A 24,484-nucleotide genomic window follows, 5' to 3' on the forward strand; every position below is an offset into this window, starting at 1 on the left:
AAGACTTCAGAGTATGCATGTATTAGGTCCTTCCAAACTTTAGAATTAACTCCATACTTTGTGAACACTCTGTATAGGTCCCTGACATGGTCACTATATTCAATTTTCTGATGGCTTTTACCTTCTGACAGCTTGGTCCGAGTCCATACCGGCCTCTTCAACGTTATCGGGGTTCCTCGAAGCGATCTCCCTTTCCCTGCTCTCCATGAACCTCCGCGTGGTCTCGTCGAGAGAATCCTCCCCGCCGGCGCTGAGGGCGGCCCTCGTCATTGGATCGTTGAGCATGCGAGAGAGAACGTCAGTCATGCGCTGCATCAACGTCGCTTGTAGTACAGGCCTGGCCTGTCCGAGACCTGAAAAACATCGGTTCACTAGTGACACAACATATGAGCTTTCAGTAATGACGTATGAAATAACCCCCCAACTGACGAGGACCAACAATTCCGAAACATTTTCCAGAAAGTTTTTTTTTTACAATTAAGAATATTTAATCAACAATCAACATTATTACAGAATTACAACTAAAATCTATAAAAACAATAAAGTTGTGCATATACATATATACATACATATATATATATATATATATATATATATATATATATATATATATATAATATATATATATATATATATATATATATATATATATATATATATATATATATATATATATATATATATATACATCGGAAAAGTCTAGGGATATTTTTAAAAATGAGAATATTTTTTTTTAGATCGCTTTAGGGGAAAAACAGTTGACGGGTGATTATTAAACGAATGTAACTTACAACAAAATTTATTAAATGGTCAAAAATACTGAGTGCGCATATAAGCAAAACTAAAAAAAAAATGGCTCTTCTTTGGCACCCCGAAAAAAAATCATAATACAAAAAAAAATGGAATCAGTACAAAGTATGGCCTCCACGCTGGTTTATTACGGCCCTACATCTATCGTGCATCGACAAAATGAGATTGTCAATGTCTTGTTGAGGTACATTTGCCCATTCAGCGATTAAAAGCTCTCTCAATTGAAACGTTGTGTGAATGTTCCCCATATGCTGAGTAATTCTTCGTTGAAACATGTCCCACACTTGCTCGATGGGATTCAGGTCCGGTGATTGTGCTGGCCATGGCAATACATCAACTTTTTCGTTGGTGAGCCAGTCAGTCACTAGACGCGCGACATGTGGACGAGCATTATCATGCATTAGGTGGAAGTTTTCACCAACAGCACCAGCAAACGGACGGACGATAGGTAGAAGAATGGTGTCGAGGTACTGTCGAGCTGTGAGGGAGCGATTTGGAAAAACGAGATTGGTTCTGCCGCCGATCATGATTCCGCCCCATAGCATTACTGTACCACCTCTGTATGTGTGGACTTCCTGGACGTGTCTCAAACGTTCATTATTTCGAGGTCGTCTCCATAGTCTTACTCGACGAGAATCTGGATGAAATCCAAATCTGGATTCGTCTGTAAACAAAACTGTGGCCCAATCATTTGCATCCCAGTTTTGATGTTCTTGACACCACTCTAATCTTCTACCGCGATTGCCTCTCGACAAAGGTGGACATCTAAGTGGCCTTCTGTTGTGGAGATCTGCTTCATGCAGTCGATTTCTGACAGTATCACGACCAATGGTTACCTGGTGCGTCTGCTGCAACACGTTAACCAACTCAGGTGCTGTGATTGTCGGTTGTCTTCTTGCGGTTAAGACCAAAAATCGGTCTTGAACTGCAGTTGTAGCGCGTCCTCGCCCTGGATGTTGTTCGGCTGGACTGCCAGTTTCACGGAAACGCCGCCACAATCGACTGATAACACTTTGGGAGACCCCCAAACGAAGAGCTACATCATTTTGTCGCATGCCACCTTGAAGAAGCCCTACAGCTCTATTCATCTCAGCCAATGGTAAGTGATGGCGTTCCAAGTTAAAGCACAATATTTCCAGTTTGATTGCTGAGCAAGAACTGCATAGAATGTACAAACTCGACACTTTCAGATTATTCATTTTGGCCGAAAACCTACAGTTTGTAAAAAACTTGATAAAAGATTAGTTACCGTTTTTGCAGGCTTTGTTCAATCCTTAGAAATCTACAGGGTGGTCGAGTGTAACAATTTAAACGAAATTAAACGACCTCATGCATTTATTTTTATGTTATAAATATATATATATATATATATATATATATATATATATATATATATATATATATATATATATATATATATATAGCCTAGCGCTTTCGACAGCTGGTCGTACCGTCATGATCTAAGCACTATTCAAACTGAACGTGTCATTGTTGTATGTCTTTTTATACGATCCGAACACCTCAATACAGGCACTCCAGGTATTTCAAGTAAATTTGCCTGTATTTGGGTTACATCAGGTACTATTCTGTGTGTTATACAAATTAATCTGAGTAAATAAAGAGATTATTATTATTAACTGATAATCCGAGACAGCTTTGAAATTTGTACAAGGGTTAACTGAAAATCATATGGATTTAATACTAGTAGCGCCATCTGTGTGTTAGCCTACAAACTTCAAGCCCATCTGACATGACATGATGATGCCACATTTGACAGTTATACTGCCACCAGGATAGTTCTAAATTCAATTGAGGCTGAAGATTCCAATTTTATTCCTCAATATATATTTTTTTGAATTTATTGAATTAGGATTCCCTAATATACAGGTTAGCTAACTTAAAATATAATATAATCAACAAAATTTATATTAATAATACAATTTTATATACATACATGATTTTCTTGTATTTGTTCTATTTATATGAATGTGACTGTTGTGCCTAGAAGAATGGTGATGAATGTCCTCATTGAAAGTTATTAATGATAGCAAGTTTGGTGGGGTCATTTTATTTAATATTTTATAAATGAAAACCATGGAACAATAGAATAATCTTTTAGATACTGAGAGCCATTGTAGGGCAGATAGCATGGTAGAAATTGGTGTACACCTATTACATTTTAAAATTATTTTCATTCCTCGATTTTGTAGTTTTTGTATTTGTTGCACTTTGTTCAAATTTAAAGAGAATAAAATAGATGCACAGTAGTCAAAATGGGGTTGGATTATTGATTTATATACCATAATTTTTGTATCTGTTGATAAGTTATTGGCTATTCTTGAGAAAAAATATGATTTTTTTGCAATCTTTTTTTCAATATATTTGAAGTGGTCGTCGAATGATAAGGAATTATCCAGTTGAAATCCCAAATACTTCACTGATGTTACTATTTCTATACGTTCATCTTCAATTTTTATATTTATGTTGTTTGCATTCATTTGATTATATTTGAATTTAGTAGTAATTATCATTGCTTTTGTTTTTTCAACGTTAAGTTTCATTTTATTGGTTTTCCGATATTTTTCTACTTTCTCTAGAACTTCATTCATTCTGCCAACAGTTTCTTCTAAATTTGCTCCAGTACAGGCCTGCAAATAAGTTAATGAACTCACAGTCTGTAAGTAATTGAATATCATTCAGATACAGAATGAATAATAGGGGACCAAGCACACTACCTTGTGGCACTCCTGTGTGAATTGGTTATGCATGATGAGAAATAATCGTTCACATGTACTCTCTGTTTCCTATTTGATAAATAATTACTCATCGATACGATTCAAAATTCAAAATATTTAGAATATAACGTCACTTACTGACGGTAGTGGTATTGTCCCTCTCTGGCCTGGCATCCGGCCCCGTATCTGACCAGTCCCCCCTCAACCTCAATCTCCTCACGGGCGGAGGAGACATTCTCTCCCTCTTCCCGGTCGCTGCTCTGAGTTTCTCCCATGGCGTCAATTTTCTAATAGGCTTCTTGAACTGCACCGTGTTTTTATCCTACAAACAAAACAATCCTCACCAACCAACTAAGTCAGTGGCCTCGGCAGAGCGCCTCGCGGAACACCTACCTGCACGGTGAACAGATACAAATATTCGGAGGAATAGCTGACCAGCATGTCTTCTCCGTTCCCGCTGAAATTCAGAGAGGTGATTCTGCTGTGCGGGTTCGTTCCGAAATGCGGTGGCAAGAAGGCGCAGAAAGGCTGAGCTTTGAAGTGATCTGCAATTTCAAATGAATAAAGATGACCTTCGGGTTGAACGAGCAGTGAAAAGTAACGTACCTCCAGGTTGGGTTCCCAGAAATCTTCTATCGTAGATACGAACGGTGGAATCGGAACAACCTGCAGCTAGTTGGTGAGAAGACATCGGATTGATGGCGAGTGCTGTAACAGCGTTGGAACCCGACACGAGTATGTCGTCTTTGCAACGAGGTTTGAAACAACTGAAAAACACCTCTAATTTCAGAACAAAAACCTCAGTTACATCCATACCTGATAGTTAGTAGTGTTTACCTAGATTTGGTTCGCAAATCAAACCCTCGAAGAGTGCCGTCTTCCCCACAACTGACAAAAGTGAAGGGCTCGTTTGGAATAGTTACAACTTTATAGGTGGTGGTTCCTCCGTGGCAATGAAACTGATTATGGCATGATTCGTCGGGCCTGTTCAGATCTATAATATAATCAATCAGATATTGAATGGATTTTTTCTTGAGGGAGAACATCAAGGTTTTTTATTAATAATAATAATAATATTTGTTTCTTTGGTTGAAGAGTACAGTTGACAGAAATCAATGCACAATAAATAAAGAAAATGTCAATTATAAAAGTAAATGTGAAAACATATAAATGTAAATAACTGCATATAACCATTTTATAAAAGTCAGTCCACATAATATGTAACCATATTATAAGTCAGTCAAAATAATATAATCAACACAATAACACAAATAGTGGTAAACATCCATAAGTAATAAAAGTAACATATAAATGTAACTAGTTATTGACTACAAAAAAGGGAATAAATAATAATCAATAAAATATAATCAACACACAATTTCTCAAGTATTTCTCAAGTATTGAAAGTAAACACTTTAACCAAATGTGCTAAAGCTCAAGATCTCAGGTTAGTTGATTGGTGAAAAAAAATGGTTTCTTAAAAAAAATTCTTTGTTGCTAAAAAATGCGTTTGTCAATTAACAGTCGTTTTTTGCAACTAAATATTAAAATTAAGGAACCGTTTTTTTTTTAATCATAAACTCTATTGTTTTTCAAGGTTTTGAAAAAACTTTTTTTAAATTCTTTTTTTTAATTGTTTATTTACGAAAAATAAAGAAAATCAAAGAATAAATTTAAAAAAAACACATAGTTACTTTTATTATAGAACAAATTATTGAAAAAAAAAATTGTTTATAAATTTTTTTTTAAATAAACAATTAAAAAAAGAATAAAAAAAAGTTTTTTCAAAACCTTAAAGAACAATAGAATTTATGATTAAAAAAAAAACGGTTCCATAATTTTAATATTTAGTTGCAAAAAACGATTGTAAATAACAAACACATCTTTAGCAACAATGAATTTTTTTAAGAAACCATTTTTTTTCTGAAAATCATGATTTTTTTCAATTAACATAATGCAAAAAAAATTTTTCGAATTGCTTATAAACAATGTATTTGTTTATAATAAATTTATTAATAGCTGTAAAAAATTAAAAAAAAAATATATTAATTACTTTTTAGCCATGAGACATTGAAACAATAAAAAATTAGAAAAAAAAATTTGTAATGTATTTTTTATAAAATTATAATTTTCAATTGTCAATAAAAAAATAGAAAATAACAATTTTTTTATTTTTGGCAAGGGTAATGTATTTTCTTGCCTATTAAGGATAACTTCACCAAAGGAAAAAAATCCCAGGTTTTAGTTTAATAATTATAGGGATTTTTATATTAACTTTCAATCAGAAAAAGTTATTAATTAACAATTTTATAATTAACGTTAAAATTGGGATAAAAATTTTTTGACTGCGGATTATTGTTTATTTATGTATCCCAACATTACATGAATTTTTTCATTCCTTAATATTTACATTTAATATGTATGAAATTCATGGTTACAAGTATATGTTTTTACATTTACTTTTATAATTGACATTTTTTTTGTTTATCGTGCATTGATTTCTGTCAACTGTACTTTTCAACCAAAGAAATAAATATTATCATTATTATTTTTCAAATTGAATGTCTGCAGACGTTTGTAGCAATCGGAATGTTGTTGATAGGTACCAACGGAATTGTTGGATTTTTAATTACTCGGTAGGTCCAGTGTACATTTCAGCTAGGTTAATAATTTTGAAATCACCAAAATTGTTATTGTCGAATTTTTTTTTGCACCGTTTCTTTGAAACAAAGCGATCTATCAAAAATCATCAAAGAACAAAATATCCTTAGAGTAGTCCAAGGAATAGCCTCCTAACTTTTGCCGCATGTTTAATAAACACCCTGTAGATATAGTGATTATTTATTGACACGCCCATGAATGGCAAAAATATTATTCTTAGTAACAGAGATGCCTCTATTTAACACTCTGTGTATTTTGTTTCGAAATAAACGCTAAAAAAACACGTGTTGCGATTTTGTAAACTTCAAATTGGAAATTTCACATCAAAGTATGATTTTTTTAATACGTTTGATCAATGTTTAACTAATTACAGATTCCGTAGGCTATTAAATATAATAGTAATATAGTGATTATTTATTGACACGCCCATGAATGGCAAAAATATTATTCTTAGTAACAGAGATGTCTCTATTTAACACTCTGTGTATTTTTTTTTTGAAATAAACGCTAAAAAACACGTGTTGCGATTTTGTAAACTTCAAATTGGAAATTTCACATCAAAGTATGATTTTTTTAATACGTTTGATCAATGTTTAACTAATTACAGATTCCGTAGGCTATTAAATATAATAGTAATATAGTGATTATTTATTGACACGCCCATGAATGGCAAAAATATTATTCTTAGTAACAGAGATGTCTCTATTTAACACTCTGTGTATTTTGTTTCGAAATAAACGCTAAAAAAACACGTGTTGCGATTTTGTAAACTTCAAATTGGAAATTCCACATCAAAGTATGATTTTTTTAATACGTTTGATCAATGTTTAACTAATTACAGATTCCGTAGGCTATTAAATATAATAGTAATATAGTGATTATTGATTGACACGCCCATGAATGGCAAAAATATTATTCTTAGTAACAGAGATGTCTCTATTTAACACTCTGTGTATTTTGTTTCGAAATAAACGCTAAAAAAACACGTGTTGCGATTTTGTAAACTTCAAATTGGAAATTCCACATCAAAGTATGATTTTTTTAATACGTTTGATCAATGTTTAACTAATTACAGATTCCGTAGGCTATTAAATATAATAGTAATATAGTGATTATTGATTGACACGCCCATGAATGGCAAAAATATTATTCTTAGTAACAGAGATGTCTCTATTTAACACTCTGTGTATTGTGTTTCGAAATAAACGCTAAAAAAACACGTGTTGCGATTTTGTAAACTTCAAATTGGAAATTTCACATCAAAGTATGATTTTTTTAATACGTTCGATCAATGTTTAACTAATAACAGCTTCCGTAGGCTATTAAATATAAGACATCGATGATATGATTACCCGTGTGCAATATTATTCCATCTCCAGAACAAGAAACGATCTGATTATCACTAGTGCAAGGCAGGAACTTGGCGCTGAATATATTAGCTCGGTGACTAGTGCGGTAACACTCCTTGACGTTGGCATCGTGAGCATTTGTGATTACTAAATGTTGATCATCCGATCCGGACAAAATATACTCCCCAGTGTCATTCCAACAGATTGAATTAACACACCCTTGGTGGATGAGCATGTTCCTGATGAGGCCCAATCTTTGAACGAAGCTCTCATCGCCTGTAATATCAATAAAGGTATAGGTACTTTATTGTCGAAAGTAAGGAATACTTTACATACAATACACACACACACATACACAGTGTGTATATACACAATATACATACATACATAACCACAAATACGTACATACAAATTAAATGCATCATGTCCCAAAAAAATGTATAAACAAAAATATTATGACAGAGTAAAAAAATAGATCTTACATGATGGCACTAAAAGCGGATGTCAGAAAACAAATTCACCAATATTTTTTACAATTTGAAATTCTGTGTATAGAGAACGTTTTGAAAGGTCTTTCCTCGAACTATAATGCGGCCTAATTTCTGAATTATCTCCAGATTTATTTTTATATATTCAAGAAATCGATTATACATCTTACCTCCATTCTATTTTAATGAATCTTTGGTTAGAGGTAAGATATAAGCAAGTTCAATTTATTAGTTCGTAGTATTGACTGACGAATATTGACTTATTTTTATTGACAAAGCACACTGAAAACAACTTTGAGAATCTTGTGTGTTTCGAAGGGCAGTCTACATGGGCCAAGACAGTTCGGTTTGCTTATGTTCCCTTACAGCTCGTTTTTGTTGCATCAACACACTTTGTAACAATGAAATGTTACAAGTGTATGGAATGATTCATTTTTTCACCTCTCAACTATTGAGCATTGTTAGATCGTTCGCATATGGTAGACAAAGATAGTACCAAGGACGGATCCTTGAGGCACTTCATTATTGATGTTTTCAACATTATAAATTGTATTTATACGTCTGATTTGATAACTGAATTGCACATACGCCCTCTCATTCCATAGTGGTGAAGCTTTTGCTTCAGTTTTCATGCAGTCAAATGTCTCAGACAAATCACAAAAACTGACGCGGACACAAAAAACGAACGCGATCACAAAATAACTGACGCGGTTACAAAAAACTGACGCGGTCACAAAAAACTGACGCGATTACAGAAACCAATGCGATCACAAAAACTGACGCAGTCACACAAAACTGCCGCGGTTACAGAAACCGACGCGGTCACAAAAACTGACGCAGTCACACAAAACTGATGCTTTTTCTCATTATATTTGATTACTGGAAGGAAAATCAATCATAATCAAATCACTTCATTTAATTAGTTTTCATTTCAGTCTTTGCTCTCTCCGTTATTCTACCTAGGTCTTGGTATTCTTCAGACCTCTCCAATAAAATTATGTCATTAGCATAGAGTTCATATTTGGTAAGGTCATTAAATAATGGAAGATACTCAATATAAATAAAAAATCAAAAACTGACACGCCCACAAAAAACGAACGCGATCACAAAAAACTGATGCGGCCACAAAAACTAGCGCGGCCACAAAAACTGACGCGGTCACAAAAACTGACGCGGCCACAAAAACTGACGCGGTTACAGAAACCGACGCGTTCACAAAAACTGCTGCAGTCACACAAAACTATTGCTTTTTCTCATTATATTTGATTACTGGAAGGAAAATCAGTCATAATTTAATTGGTTTTCAGTTCAGTCTTTGATCTCTCTGTTATTCCATCTAGGTCTTGGTTTTCTTCAGACCTCTCCAATAAAATGATGTCATCAGCATAGAGTTCATATTTGGTAAGGTTATTAAATAACGTAAGATCATCAATATATTGTTATTGGGATTTATTCCTTATTTTAAATATAAATCAAGAACAGCAATAGATCAAGGATGCCAGAAGTAAGTTCACATTTATTTGACATATTTTTTATAAATTTTATCATTTGATAACGTTATTTCAAATAATAATGAATAACCTTGATACTGTTCCATTTGAAGCAACAGTTTTTCTATTAGACTTGCGCTAATATTCAGCTTGTTGGAATGTATTTAGATATATTGATTGTGTACTTCTAGTTTGGTGGTTTTAGTGATTCATTTTTGTGAATAAGTCATTAAATAAAGTCCACTGTTTTGCTTCGCTAAGAGCTTGAAAGTTAGTTGAAACTGCAGTATCTTCGATCTTTTCAAATTTGCATCGGTATCATTCGAAAATATGTACCTTCCCTGATCAACTGAAGCAAATTGACACAAAACAGATATACAACGATAATTGCTACATTTGTCTTCAAATATCAAATTAATATTGTTTATAATGATGTTAGTTATGACCCCAAACATTTTGAGATCAGTAATTCAAGGAAAAAATTCTGTTCTTCTGATACATTATTCTGAGAATGGATTAGAGATCAAACATTTAATCGGATACAATTTTTATGTGATGTTGAGAAAACCATTTTAGCTTTCATGATCTCTTAAGCTTTTTCAATCATGAAATTATAGATTAGGGTGTGTTAATGATATTATGTTAAAAATGAAATCATAGCAAGCTCAGCGGTGTCAAATTCGAACAAGTTGCAGACAAAGGAAAATATTTCATTCCTATGATTCATAATAATTTTAAAACTAACATTTTGGAATCAAGCCCATAGATATCTTTACAGTTCTTATTTTTAGTATCTCCCATTTGTATGAAAGTTATCTCCTTGAAAATGGAACCTTCCACTAACAAGTTCCTTTTCATGATATTATTGTTGGTATTAGCTTCTTTAGAGTTTATCTAAGTTTTTATAGATCAGAGATTCATTTGGTAGCGAACAGTGACTCACCTTTTGCTATTTCATAAGTTTTCGTCCTGTTACCGCTGTACTGTCTCTTGTAAATATCTCTGAACATCGATTTGCGTTCATTGTTCATTTTGTTGCTTAATTTAGTTCAAGTGGAGCTTATAATTTTTTTTGTACTACTGCTAAAAATAGACCATTTTTGGAGAGTTTCGTAAAATTCATGTTTTATAATGTGACACTCGGATGCTGATGCATAGATGAAAAGTTTAATTTTTCACTTCTCATGTGAATTGCATTTTGTTGCAGATCAAGAACAAAATAAATAAAATTAGATAAACAATAGACCTGTCAGTGTCAAATGAATTGGGCATATGCGCAACTGACGTTTTGCTGGGTGAGTAAACCTGGAGACATTCACAGAACACAGTTCTTTCCATCGAACTAAAACCCAGAGATTTAGTTCTGTGAGTGTTTACCGTTTACCTTTGCTAAACTAGTGCCGCAAAGAAATTATATCAAGTTCCACGACCGGTAAAATGATTGTCCCTAATGTTGAGTGCTTGATAAAAAAAGCAAAGAATCATCATTTTTGAAATTAATTTGAAACTGGAAAATAATGGTATTCATAACATTCATAGTTGAGAAATAATTCATGACTATATATTTATGACCTTTGGGCGACTTGAAAAACTCATATACCTGTACTTATAACGGAGTCTTCCAAAAACACTGGGTTTCAGGATTCAGGAAATAATTTTTTCGTTAATTTGCTGCTAAATAATTAATTTTAATTCATTATTTTTCATTACGAACTGTATGTTTCAATCATGATTATTTCCATTCGAGACATTGGAACTTTAAAAAAATGATTGAACTGTGCTTCGTTACAAAGATTAGAGAAATCATCGCTATGAATTTGGAAACACATCTTAATGAATGTCAAATGAACCAAAACAAAATTATAGTACTCATTGCACCCTAAAACAAATACATTTTTAAGGATCCTTTTATTTGCAGAACAATCATGTCAAAGCATTACAAAAGTTGTTGGTGACGACTGATCACGGCCTAATTTCATAAATGGCAATAGCCGGGGGTTCACACCGCCCACATTTTGTCACAGCGTAAATAGTTACTTGAATGGTCGAAGTCAGGTCCAAAGAATGAATCATAGCGCTCGTCCTACCGCCGCTCATGACCTTCGACTTGTTCACTCCGTTGATAAAAATGTCGTAACCCGTTATGCTGTTTCCTCGAGGCGGTTTCCATTTGATTATGATACTGTCCTTCGTGATGCGTCTTATGTCCACGATCTCGAATCCGCTTAAATCGACGTGCGGCGGATCTTTCGTCCGATGCGACTTGCCGCACTTGCAGGTCTTCGAAGATTTCTTTTTCTTCTTCTCCGTTTCTATAGCTCTCGACATTTTATCGTCGAAATGGCTTTTGACAGGCACCTCTTCTTCTACGGTGTATAGGACGTTAGTGGAAATGACCTCGTGCGATCGGTCCAGCGATTTGACATCGTCTGCCTTGTCGTAGTCCGGGGCATCACTGATGGATTTGTTCAAAACTTTGTCAAAAGTCTTGCTGCTGGTCCGCTGCTTCAACTCTCCCGTCATAGCGTCGATCATTCTATCCTTGGCTTTGCACTTCTCCTGCAGATTAGTCAGCGCCAACTTCAGACCGGACATCGTTTGTCCGAACGCGGATGCTTGCTTCACCAGTGGCTTGCTCTTCAAGGCCTTGAGTTCCGCTTCGGTGCAAGCGCACTTGATTTTTGTCAGTGCCTTGCGAATTTCTTCGATTTGCTCGCGACATTCGCAATTTTCCTTTTGATCTTTTTCTATTTTCTTTTCTAGAGCTTCGTCGTTCATTTGCGACAGATCGATATCTGCCAATTTGGCTTCGCAAGCGCAGCACGTGGGACAAGTGCAATTCGTGGAATGTTGTTCTGAATCGACCTCTGTCTGTTGCTGGAGTTTGCTGACTTTTGCCTGGACAACTTGATCTGGACACGGTGCGCAAACGCAGGTAGGACAATCACACTCGGGAACTTGCATCTGGGGTACGTCTCCTATTTGCCCAGAAATAACATTGGATTGCTTTTGAGATACGTGGGATGCTTGGGCAGCCATTTGGCCAGATATGTGAGATCGTTGGGCAGGCATTTGGGAACCTTGTTGTCCTGATACGTGAGATGGCTGAGCAGCAATTTGGGTAGACTGTTGACCCGATATGTGAGATTGTTGCGCAGGCATTTGGACAGATTGTTGTCCTGATATATGAGATTGTTGGGTAGACATTTGGACAGATTGCTGACCTGATACGTGAGATGGCTGAGCAGCAATTTGGGTGGACTGTTGACCCGATATGTGTGACCGTTGTGCAGGCATATGGTTAGATTGTTGCCCTGATATGTGAGATGATTGTGTGGCCATTTGGGCAGATTGTTGTCCAGATATGTGAGACGGCTGAACAGCTATTAGAGTAGATTCTTTTTGAGATGATACTGAAGGAGCGAATGATATCTGGGCAGATTGTTTTCCAGATACATGAGATGGCCGGCAAGACACTTGAGACGACTTTGGAGGTATGGGGGGTGCCGAAAAATGAGTATTTGGACACTGGCAAGATGGACACTCACAATGAGCTACCGGTAAAGATCTGGTCGGCTGGGATTGCTTTCCAGATATACGAGATGTTTGAGCTGACACCTGTGGTTGAATCTGTTTGGATGTTTGGGCTGATACTTGAGGCCTTCCAGATATATTTGATTGTTTTCCTGAAATATGTGAAGGTTGTCCAGAAACGTGTGACGCTTTTCCAGAAATATGTGATGGTTGTCCAGAAACGTGTGAAACTTTTCCAGAAATATGTGATGGTTGCCCAGAGATATGAGATGGTTTTCCAGAGATATGAGATGGTTGTCCAGAGATATGAGATGGTTGCCCAGAAACTGCAGGTGGACATGATACATGTGAGCCCGGACATGATGGGTGACATGATACATGGGAAGGTTGTCCGGATGCGTGAGAAGTTGGGCAAGACACTCGGCGTACTTCTGTTGATTGCTTGGCGGACATTCGAGATTGTTTATCAGCTAGAGGTGACAAAATACCAGCTTGGAAATCCTGAGCTTTTGCTGCACACGAACATGTTGGACATTCGCAGTGTAGTCTCGACACTGGCCTAGCAGAATCAGGCGCGGAAGAAGGACGGGCCGATACATATTCCTTTTGACTAACCGCCATAGAAGGTGTCGACTGTGGTTGAACTGTTCCTCCCTGGACTAGCATAAGTTCGTCTTGGCTGATGGGTGGTTGCCCACCTTCCTTGTTGCAACTTGGGCAAGTACAAATTTGGCAAAAACATGGTGCTCTAAAGGGCACTTCAAAAGGCGGTGCTTCCGCAGTTGCAGGGGCTGATACTTTACTACGGTCGTGAATCGAATTATTGATTGCTGGTTGTTCTTCACTCTCGGTTGCTCTTCTCTCTGAACAAATTACGCAGGAACACGTACTGCAGTCGCAAAGTTTCCTGATAGGCGTTTCGAACGGTGGGGGATCCATTAATTTCTGCTCTGCAGCATTGGGTTGGGGTACACCGAGCACTTGTTCTGGTGGAACCTCGTTGGGTTGAGGCTTCTGTAAGAATCCACACACAACACACTCGCAATCGCCACAGTTGCAAATTTGAGTATTTCCGTTCGGAACTGTTGGAATTTCTTCTTTACCACAATTCAAGCATATGCAGGTGGCGCATTTGCAATTAGGGTTGTGCTCCCCGGCAGGCCCGGGAAACGATGCTGCTGCCGGTATTCCAGTCTTATTTCCAGCCCCAGCTTTTGCTTTGTCGAAACAGTCGATGCAGATACACGCCAGACATGTGCACGTATCTGGATGTTTCAACTCCTGCTTCGGCTTTTCTCTCGAACAAACATCGCAGTTGCATTCGATGCAATGGCACGGTGCCAAAACGGCCAATGTCGGAGGAGTCTCAGACGTCACTGTTTCAGGCGTAGCTACCGGTTTTTCTGATTTCGGTTCAGGATCGGGGGCAGTAGCCGGCTCCGTCTCGATGTAAGAGCACTTCTCGCACAAGCAAACGCCGCATTTACACTCATCGTAATCGTATTTTGGTTTTATGGACCAATAACACACTCCGCATATTGTCGGATCGTCACAAAGACATTTCTTTTTAGTGACTTTTTCTATTTGTTCCACTTTTTCGACGAAACTAATCGCTTGAGGAACGCCGAATTTGGACGCTTTCGAAGGGACACCTCTCATCGCGTCTCCCCCTGGTTGAACCTTCGGGCACTCCACGCAAATGCAATCGCCACACTTGCATTCAAGAGCGTGTGATATTCTATCAATTTTGCCGTAACAATCGACGCATTGGCACACTGAACACGAGCAACCTTCCACGTGCCCTGTAGGTTCTGTCGGTCCGTCCGTCTGATCCGACACCGGCTGGTTCACTACTGTTTCTTCAACCGCTGCCTGAACTGCATCCACCTCCTCGGGACACTTGCATTCTGCGCAGATACACTCCTGTGCATGTGTTCCGCTATCCGTTTTCGTACCTACGCTCGGTTTAGCGGACACCGCTTGGCTGAAGTCGCTCGCCGTCTCCATGACTTCGTCCAGGCATTGGCACTCGGTGCAGGTGCAGTTATCCGGGTGACCGACTTTGGTGGGCTCCGGAGTGGGTAATCCTTCCGAACAAAGGCACTCCTGGCAGATGCACTCGTCTGGGTGTTTTTCATCGCTAGTTGTGAGGGGCTGAGTTTTCGACTCGCCAGTGGGTAGTGGTTCGGCTGGTTTCTCGTCTCTCTTTCCCAGAGCTTTATCTTTGCCAGGACACTCACAAATATCACACGTGCACCCCTTTGGATGGGACGGGGCTTGGACGCTCGATTTTTCTTTCAAAGGTTTATCGCTGCAAATAGCGCTTTGTTTGGCGACAACAAAAGGCTTATTCTTAGTCGGATCCGCGCACGGTTGGCATTCGCATACTGGACAATCACAAGGGACCGGCGCGCTCTTAGCCACGGTTGCCGGCGTCTTCTTTTTCTTCGGATCCTGGCACGGCGAACATTCACACACTTCGCAGTCGCACTCGGCGAGCGGTCTGTGCTCCGGAATGGGCTGCAACGGTGTAGGTTTTTGTTCGGAAGGCTTCGCCGAAATCGGTTTCTGTTCAGTGAGTTTCAAGGTGGCAGCTCCAGGGCAATCACACTTTTCGCACGTGCACTCTTCTTCTGGTTGGTCGCCTTGAGCGCTCGATGGTTCGGGACACAAGCAAGTAACACAGTCGCAATCGGAGGGTTTTTTTCCGGGGGGCGGTTGAGATTTGCTCTCGATTTTGCTTACTTTTGAAGCCGCCGCTGGTAGTTGAGAAGCGATTGTAGGTACTTTAGATGCAGTCGTGGGTATGTTAGATGCGGTCGTAGGCATGTTAGATGCGGTCGTAGGTATGTTAGATGCGGTCGTAGGCACATTTGAGGCGGTGACAGGTAAATTGGAAATGTTCGTTGGTACTTTTGAAGGAGATTTCGACATTTTTGATGATGACTTGGGACACACGCACTTATCACAATCACAATCATCAGGATGGGGCTCTTCTCCTGGAGATGTCGGTGTTTCTTGAGGCGCCCTATCGGTCTGCCCTTTAGACATAGGGCATACGCATTCTGTGCAGTCGCAATCCTCGGGCCGTGACAATGACAACGCCTTCACCAGCTTTTCCGATTCCTTCTTGCTCATCTTAGACTGTTGAGCCGAAACCGGATCTTTCGCTTTGTCACCTTGGTCAACAGGACAAGGTTCGCACGTGCATTCACCTTTGCAGCAACAACCTTTGACTCTGACTTTGTTACTCGAAGGCGCAGGCGTGGCGCTCTTCGCCCCTTTCAGCTGATCGCAGGGAAGTTGTGACGGGACCTCATCGGCCGGCACAGGTTTGGGTTTGTTGAAACAGACTTTGCACTCACACTCGCCACAGCTGCACATCTTTGCCAGCTGGCTGGGGGTGACTCCTGGAGCTAGTTTACTGGCGGTAACACCCGGAGTTTCGGGAATTTTTTTTTTCGCTTGATCGCCGCAGGGGGAGCACTTGCACTCCTCGCAGGTGCATTCCGTGGGAGTCGGGAGCTTTATTTTCGGCGGGCTGGCGTTCGAGTTGGTCGCTATCGGAATCCGAGACCGTTCCATGGCCAATTTCTTGGCATTGATCGCGTTTATACACTCGCACTTCATCGACACCTGGTAGATCTGCTTTTCGTCCCTAATAACGGGAAACTCCCGTGTCTGCGCCAATTGCTGGATTTTCGGTAGGCAGAGGCAGTCGATGCATTCACAGCTGCGCGGGTGCGGAAATTTTTTGGGAGGTTCTTCGTAGAGCTCTAGAGGACAGTTTGTGGCCGGAAGAAATACGTCTTCGATACTGATGCGCTTTCTGTTTTTGGGTACGGCACCTCGGTTTGTATCGAGGTTGGTGCTGCGCAGAAATGCCTCAGTTTTAAAAGGAGAGCAACACGGACACCCAGGTTGGTGGCCCGACTGCATGTAAATCGCTTGATTTTTCTGCGAAGGAAAAACACAGCAGCATAGTTTCTCAGACTCTGGGTCCGGAGGTTTAACGGTTCCGGTGGCCGCCTTCCTCTTGGCAATTATTTCTGGTGAACAAACGACGCACTGGCACACTCCAACGCAATCGCACGCGCTGTAGTCCAGTTTAGAGGAACGCTTTTTCTTCTGCCTTTTCCCCCCCGAACTGCTGCTGATCGGGGGAGGATTATCTCTGTCTGACAACTTCGATACAGAATCTGGTACTTCTGATGAACTTTTGCGTTTTTCCGGTTTCTTTTCTGTTTTCTCTGGACGTTTCGATTTATTTTTCTCGACTTCTGTTTTGGACCCCACAGAATATTTTCCTTCGATGGGATCTCGATCTGCATTAGTAGGTAACGGTTCTCGGGCACTTTTGTACGATTCTGAAGGTTCACTGGATGTCTCGCGACGAGTAGGGGTAGTTTGTGATAGTTCAATGGCATCTTCCCTATTAGTTTTTCGTGAACTTTTGCTCTCAACTAACTGTTCCTTCTGAGCGTTGCTCCTGTCTGGAAAATGGAGAAAACACTTTTAGTTTTTTGACAAAGAAATTAGTTTTATACGAACTAAAATTAAAGTACTGACAATCATCGATTACAAATCCAATTGAGTTTGAAACTATGTTATATAAGGTGTGAGATTTCTCTTCTGGTTAAAGAGCAGAGACAATTGCGGGTTTTTCAGAAAAAACAATGTGGAAGTGGCATTCAGACCACACGGCAGGTTATCTAATTATCTTTTTAATGCAAAAGACAAAGTGGACAAGGTGGAGATACCTGAAGTTTATAAGCTCAAGTGTCCGGAGTGTTTATGTGGGACAATGTGATCGAAATTTCTCAAAACGTAAAGGTCCTTCAGGCTAGGTAAAAATGATTCGACGTTACTCAAAACATGAATTTCAAATATTTTACAAATGCAACATATTTTGAAAAAGTTTTGAAATGACGTTTGAAAGTGCATGATAAAGACCTGAATACTAATCAAATACAACATGCATAAATTATTTGATTCAATTTCTGAACCGTATATTTTTCATATATACATTCCAATTATTTATGGCTCACCTTGATCATTGCTATGTTTTGAATCCAGAGACTCTTCATTCAAGATACTCAATTCATCTGTAGTTCCTGGAAAAGGAAATGATATAATGATAAAGAATTCATTTCTTCAAGAAACACACATGGTGTGGAAAAATGATTCAAAGCAAAACTACCACATAACTTACTACAAATAAGAGAAAAAAGATAAGTAATTTGAAACAGGGAAGAAGAAATGAGAAGCCTGAATATAAGTTGACCACTATCAAGAGGATTCACATTGGATTTGAATCGCTAAATTAAATCCATTTGGAAAAATGTTCTCAGGAAGTTTATTCCATATGAACGCAGTTCTCCAAATGAGGAACTTCTCAAACAGTGAAGTTCGAGATGTACTGAGTTGAACCTTAAAACGATGAGCAGCCACAGTTTGTCGCGTATTTCTGATGTTCCACTCTTGGTGCCAAGTCACTTGAACAATTCCTGTGAAAGTATTCATAAAAGAGAGACAAATCCCCAACCTATCTTCGATGTTCCAGACTATCAACGTTGTAAGTGATGTTCTCGCCTCTAATCAGGCGGACGGCTCTTTTCTGGATGGAATCCAGATATAAAGCGTTACTCAATTAACACATTCCTAATTCTTCATGAAGAAAATCAGTTCTTTGGATCTTTTAAGGGATTCACTCCTACCATAATCTGAAAAATAGCACTTTGTAAAATAATTTTTTTTTCAGATTGTGGAAGGTTCCATGCAATTTTTTTCACTTTTTCACTTTCTCTCTCTCTCTGCTCCATGTCGTTTCATCGAGCAGAAATAGCAAATAAATATTGGCGGGAATGATCTAATCTATAATAAGATTAGTGCCAATAAAACGCACTTATAAAAAAAACCAACCACAGAATAGTAATAGTATTCTGTGACCTGATATCAATCAATCAAAGAAGAAACTAACCTCGTTCAAAGACGTTTATTCAATTTTGGTTTTGTTAGTTTTTCGGTTACATATTTGGTATTAGGGGGGCCCTGCTATAAGCTTAAGCCTCTTCAGCGTTAAAACTTACCTCGTCAATCACCACAACTGTTGTCGGCGTTTCTAACTATTACATATTTTCATGGTAGGTACGAATATATGGAATAAATAAAAGATATGAAATTATGGTACCCTGATATCTTCAAAAATATTCACAAGCCTCACTGACGCAAGAGTGTAATAATTGGCAAATACATATATAAATAACTATTCCAACAGGTTGCTATTACATCGAAAAAAATATTTGATATTCTATGAAATTACTGAAAAAAATTTCAATTTTTTTGCTAGTGTCACGTCACAGATTGTAGATCACATTGAAAAGTATTATTTGTCTCTTACAGATAGAAGAAAAATGCCAGATATATTAATGCTGTACAAATTATTCAATAAACGTGTCGATTGTCCTACGTTGATAACAAAAATTTCATTGAATACACTTTGCAGAGACTTGCGAAACCATGATCTCTTTGCAACCCCATTTAGAAAAACCAATTCAGGAAATAACTCTCCTTCATGCAGAATTGTAAGATCCTTCAATTGCAATGATATTGAAAAACTGAGGTTACCTTTCCTTAGATTTGAAAAGTATGTGAAATATATTTTTATTTATAATTAGTTATCGATTCTTCATATAGGTACTGTTTTTTTAAATTTTTTGTTAATATTCATTAGTATATAGTGTAACGTACTTATCATTTATATTTTGTTTTCTCACTATCTTTCATATGTAAAATGAGGATATTTTTGGATTGATTCTGTTTGTATCCCTATTTGTGTAATAAATAAATAAAAAAAGTCATCGCTCATTGTGATTGCATCATGATTTGTAGTTTTTTGACCATTCAATGCCAATATTTATTAGGAATGGGCTATTACACTACAATCAGCGAACTAAGTGCTAGCGCATTTTACGATGGAACATGCTACACTGTTGCCATAACGGGCCATAGATACCAACCATCCTCAGCTAACGAAAACTCAGTCACAGAAAAGTAAACAATCAGAACTTTCACTGACAAGAGCAACACATTTGAAATGTTTTTATGAGTAGACAAAAGAAAGATAATTTATTGTTCTGTGACACAGATTAGGCGCCCTCCACTGTTCTGTAATAAAAATTGATATACATGATTCTCTCCGACTTTCATTTATTAATATTCTAAGGCATTTGTTCTGCAATAGAAATAATTTCTGAGCTGCTGATAATAAGATAATAACAGTCGTGACTGAATTTCAGCTTAGAGTTGTAAATAATTTATTTTTAAATCAGTTGCTTTCTTCCTTTTTTCGGAAGACTGCCTCATTTGATTGTGTAAAGATGGAGAAGTAGAAAGCCGAAACCTTCTTTCCCATGAATCAGATTAGTTTCACCATTTCTTCAATTCCTCTGTATTCATTATCGTTAACAATGGGTATGCAACATTTATACAAATTGTAATTTAAAAAAAGTGAATCGAAAATCTACATTCATATTGCTTGAAAATGTAACAAAAATAAATATTGTTTACAAATTTATAGGTATAGTCATCCTTACGAATTCACCATATGATGTTTCCAAAATTTACACGTTTTATTTTAACTTATAACCCGGGACAGCACTGTATCAAAACCAGATACATTGTATCAAAATTTCAACAATTTATCTGAATAATATAACGCCCATATTTCAGTTTACTTATATTTTGTTGTAATTTTCACGTATACTGTTGTTGAATACATTTTGAAAGCTCCTTTTAACCGCTCAACCCATCAAACTCAAACCATCAACTCATCAGACAAACTTTGTTATTCCTAAATGTTTTTCTACTTCACAGTAAAAGCATGCCAACATAGATCAAAGTACCTACTCGGTAGTGGTTCTAGAGTTAAAAAAACTCACCTTGGGTCTTTCCGGAATCCAAAGCACTGGCCTCTGCGACATCGCTCACTCCAGAACTCTGCGCGGCTTCACCACTAGCAAATATATCGGTCGACGGATTGGCGGGTTCACCCTCTTCCATTGCCTTCTTCACTGGTAATTTTTGAACAGTCATCTTGGTTTCGGTATTGGTTTCGATGTCTTTCGATGTTGATACTCCGACGTCTTTACAGTCGCAGCACTGACATGATTGTTCTGCAGAAGTAGATGATTGACAGGCGCAGTCACGCTTTTGACGGGGGGCGGCCTTCTTGACGGATTTCGGTCGGTCGTCGGGAGTTTTTGTCTCGGGCTCTTTAAAAATATCCGTGAGTGAGGGTGGCTTTTCGAAAAATAGAGAGTAAACAAGTGGATTTCAGTAGTTGTTGGTAGAATCCACACGGATCACGGATGTATAGAAAACTGTCCGTTTGTGTTTTACATCTCCCACTTAGAAAGTGAGAGATGTAAAAAATATATTATGAAAGAAGTCAGTAAATGTTTGCTGCTTCAATGATTGCAAAAACAGTACTCAGAAATTTTATAGATTCTCGAAAGATCTCAAAAGGTAAGTAAGTATCTAATAAGTTGTTCAATCTGTATGATTTTTATTCTAGGGCAAACATATGGCTGCAGACCTGATTTGCTTAACAAATTAGAAACACTGTACAAAAGCAGTTATCGTTTATGTGGCAGTCAATTTGAAAATGATGTGATAATAAGTAGCCATATGAAAAAACTCCTACGACAGAATGCGGTACCAACGATATTTATCTGGTCATCAAAGTCAAGTACTGATATAGATATGATAATGTCGTTTATAATGATTATTTTTTTAACAATATCTTTGACTGTTTTGCAATTTTCAATTTTAGTTACCTCTGGGACAGACGACACACCATTAAAAGATTTGGCCATCCCTTCTAATTCAACGTCATCCCCAAAATCTTGTTTTTTGTTATTTCACATGAGTACTTATTTGCAACACATTATATTATATGTATCAACATTATAGAAAGAAATATTGAAGACGAGAGAGAAAGAAAATTAAACAAAATAAAAATTCACATTCAAAACTGCGGTGAACATTTTTTTAAATAGTCAACGGCCGGACTTTTTGCTCGGTCTGACCGAACGGCGATATCAAAACATGTGTGGGCTCTTGAATAGCCAGTGAAATCGCCGTACGGAATAAGTAACTTGCCACAAAATCTTCTATAATATCCTTAAATTTCGTTTTTATATAAGCGCACGCCTATGGTGAAAGAACGAAATCGACTCCGCACTTCATTTCGAGGTCACCGAGAATTATGGGAATTTAAGAATGAAAGTAGTGGGAGTTGATTTACTGGTCGATTCTTTTTGCTGTGGCAGAAGTGTGTGGTAGCAGTGTCTACAAAATTATCATATATAGGGTGTGCGTGTGATATCATCGACATTTTTTATTCGTTTGTGAGACCTGTTGATGCCATTATGTATGGAATATAATATCGTTTACTACGAATAACTCCCAAATACATAACTATACCACTAGAGGGAATAATATGTTTCATCTCTCTAATTGGAAAATGGCAAACTCAATGAAATCGCTATTCTATAAAGGACTCAATGAGTTTAATAAGCTACCACAAGACATCAACCAATCTAATATCATTTATGTATTTAAAACGAGGATCAGTACACATATCCAGTCACTATAAATCACCAGAATGTATTACAACATAATCAATCTTGTTCACACGAATTTATATCTGTCTTTTTTTATTATATAACTATTAGTCTAGAAACATGTTTGTATAGCTATTTTTTTTTAGTTTTATATTAGGACATGTCCTACTAAATAAATGAAGTTCTTCTTCAAATCTCCGCCACGGCTCCTCTGGGTAGAGCTCATCCAAAACGTCCAATTTTCCATGATTCTGACGCATAATTCAGGCTGAATGTGACCGATTGCATATGTTATGTTTGCTTTGAGGACCGCTGTGGTTTGAGGCTTATTCGCATACACCTGCGACTTCAGAAAACCCCACAAGAAAAAGTCTAGCGGATTCAAATCGCACGATCTCGGTGGCCCGTTCATATCACCTCCACATCTTCAAATCGCACGTGCAGAATATCCAATGTGGCATTGAAACCACATGTCGTTGGGATCCAGATCATCCAATTCAGTGCCAAAAGAAGTTGGTAATCATCGACCTATCTTGCTCGTCGTTAAGAGCGATGGCCTGACCAACGTCGTCCTCAAAGAAGTATGGACCGATGACGACGACAGCCCAAAATCCACACCAAACACCAACTTCATCGGGATTCATTGGTTGCTCTTGGATCCCATGTGGATAGGTATCGTCCCAAATTTGACAGTTTTGTTTGTTCACGTACCCATTCATCCAGAAGTGGGCCGAATCGCTGAATATGATTTTGAGATGGAAATCAGGGTCAGTTGACATTTGCTCCAGATCCCATTCAGCGAACACACGTGGTTGTCTATGGTCGTTCACCTTCAGTTCCTGGGTCCGTTGAATTTTGTGCAGGCCCAAGTTTCTACGTAAACTTCGTCAAGTTGTGGTCTGCTGAAGGCCGAGTTCTTGTGAGCGACACAAAATCGACTGCCTCGGAATCTCCTGTACACTCACAGACAGGACGATGTTTTCGGCAGATCTTGCGTTTCGTTGACGTACAGGTGTTGGTCGATCATTTACTGAATCAGTGGGCTCAAATTCATCCACTCCATTGCGAATAGTCCTCTCGTTAGGACGGTTATGGCGACCGTAAAATGGACGAAGCGCGCGGTATGTTGCCCGAACAGACCACCCATTTTGATAACACAATTTTATTATTTGCACATATTGCTGAATGCTATATCGGTTCATGGTAATTTGGCAAAACAGCCTCAATACCAAAATGGCAACAAATTTGACAAGATGGCCTTTATCAATTGTCATAGTTCGGAAGTCCCTTTTGGAAGAACCTATATTTTCGGCGCTAAAAACCAAACAAAATCAGAATATTACTGCATAAATATTTTTCCAAAAATTCCCTGCTACTGAAAAGGTACTAAAAGACGTAAATGACGTCCGGACTTGCCAAGTTTAAAACGCACTGTGATATGATTGAGTTGACTGCAATAATCACTTTCTATACCGATAGACGATGTGTTTATTTTTTTGTCATAATCAACATCACAGAACATTAGAACTGTCAGATGAAAAACTAAAATTGTAAACAAGTAGGGTCACTACATGAACATGAATAACAACAGAACTCAAAACCCATGGAACATGATTCTACACGCACTACTTTGCATAGATTATTTTTTTTAGTAGTAGTAGTAGACTTTATTTTAGGAATCCTAATATACAGTATATAGTTATGCATATATGAATAATTTATATACGTATATAATTTTACAGTGCGTCATGTATTACAATTTGATATATTCTAATAATAACTTTTTGAAGA

At 37.7% G+C, this 24,484-nt stretch overlaps 2 protein-coding genes across 3 annotated transcripts in view; both read right to left on the bottom strand.

Annotated features, from left to right (window-relative positions):
- Nucleotides 1-10,802, bottom strand: part of LOC111504928 (DDB1- and CUL4-associated factor 6) — a 33,913-nt gene extending 23,111 nt beyond the window's left edge. The window contains exons 1-7 of the mRNA XM_074176754.1: nucleotides 10,477-10,802; nucleotides 7,559-7,831; nucleotides 4,383-4,539; nucleotides 4,152-4,312; nucleotides 3,939-4,090; nucleotides 3,684-3,867; nucleotides 122-353 (exon numbers count right to left, since the gene is read on the bottom strand). Of these exons, the coding sequence (XP_074032855.1) occupies nucleotides 122-353; nucleotides 3,684-3,867; nucleotides 3,939-4,090; nucleotides 4,152-4,312; nucleotides 4,383-4,539; nucleotides 7,559-7,831; nucleotides 10,477-10,564 (1,247 nt within the window). The 5' untranslated portion in view covers nucleotides 10,565-10,802. The remainder of the gene's footprint in view (nucleotides 1-121; nucleotides 354-3,683; nucleotides 3,868-3,938; nucleotides 4,091-4,151; nucleotides 4,313-4,382; nucleotides 4,540-7,558; nucleotides 7,832-10,476) is intronic.
- Nucleotides 10,803-11,426: 624 nt separating this feature from the next.
- The window catches only part of LOC111504927 (uncharacterized), a 29,754-nt gene continuing 16,696 nt past the window's right edge, over nucleotides 11,427-24,484 (bottom strand). The window contains exons 9-11 of one of the 2 annotated variants that reach the window (XM_023159646.2): nucleotides 21,008-21,340; nucleotides 18,116-18,181; nucleotides 11,427-17,560 (exon numbers count right to left, since the gene is read on the bottom strand). In XM_023159646.2, coding sequence (XP_023015414.2) covers nucleotides 11,496-17,560; nucleotides 18,116-18,181; nucleotides 21,008-21,340 — 6,464 coding nt within the window. In that variant the 3' untranslated portion in view covers nucleotides 11,427-11,495. The remainder of the gene's footprint in view (nucleotides 17,561-18,115; nucleotides 18,182-21,007; nucleotides 21,341-24,484) is intronic. The other variant, XM_023159647.2, reaches the window with a different exon arrangement.

Source organism: Leptinotarsa decemlineata, unplaced genomic scaffold, assembly GCF_025532065.1.
Source record: "Leptinotarsa decemlineata unplaced genomic scaffold, Ldec_3_MD MMD2_tig00002082_RagTag_RagTag, whole genome shotgun sequence".
In the NCBI taxonomy this organism is placed as follows: domain Eukaryota; kingdom Metazoa; phylum Arthropoda; class Insecta; order Coleoptera; family Chrysomelidae; genus Leptinotarsa; species Leptinotarsa decemlineata.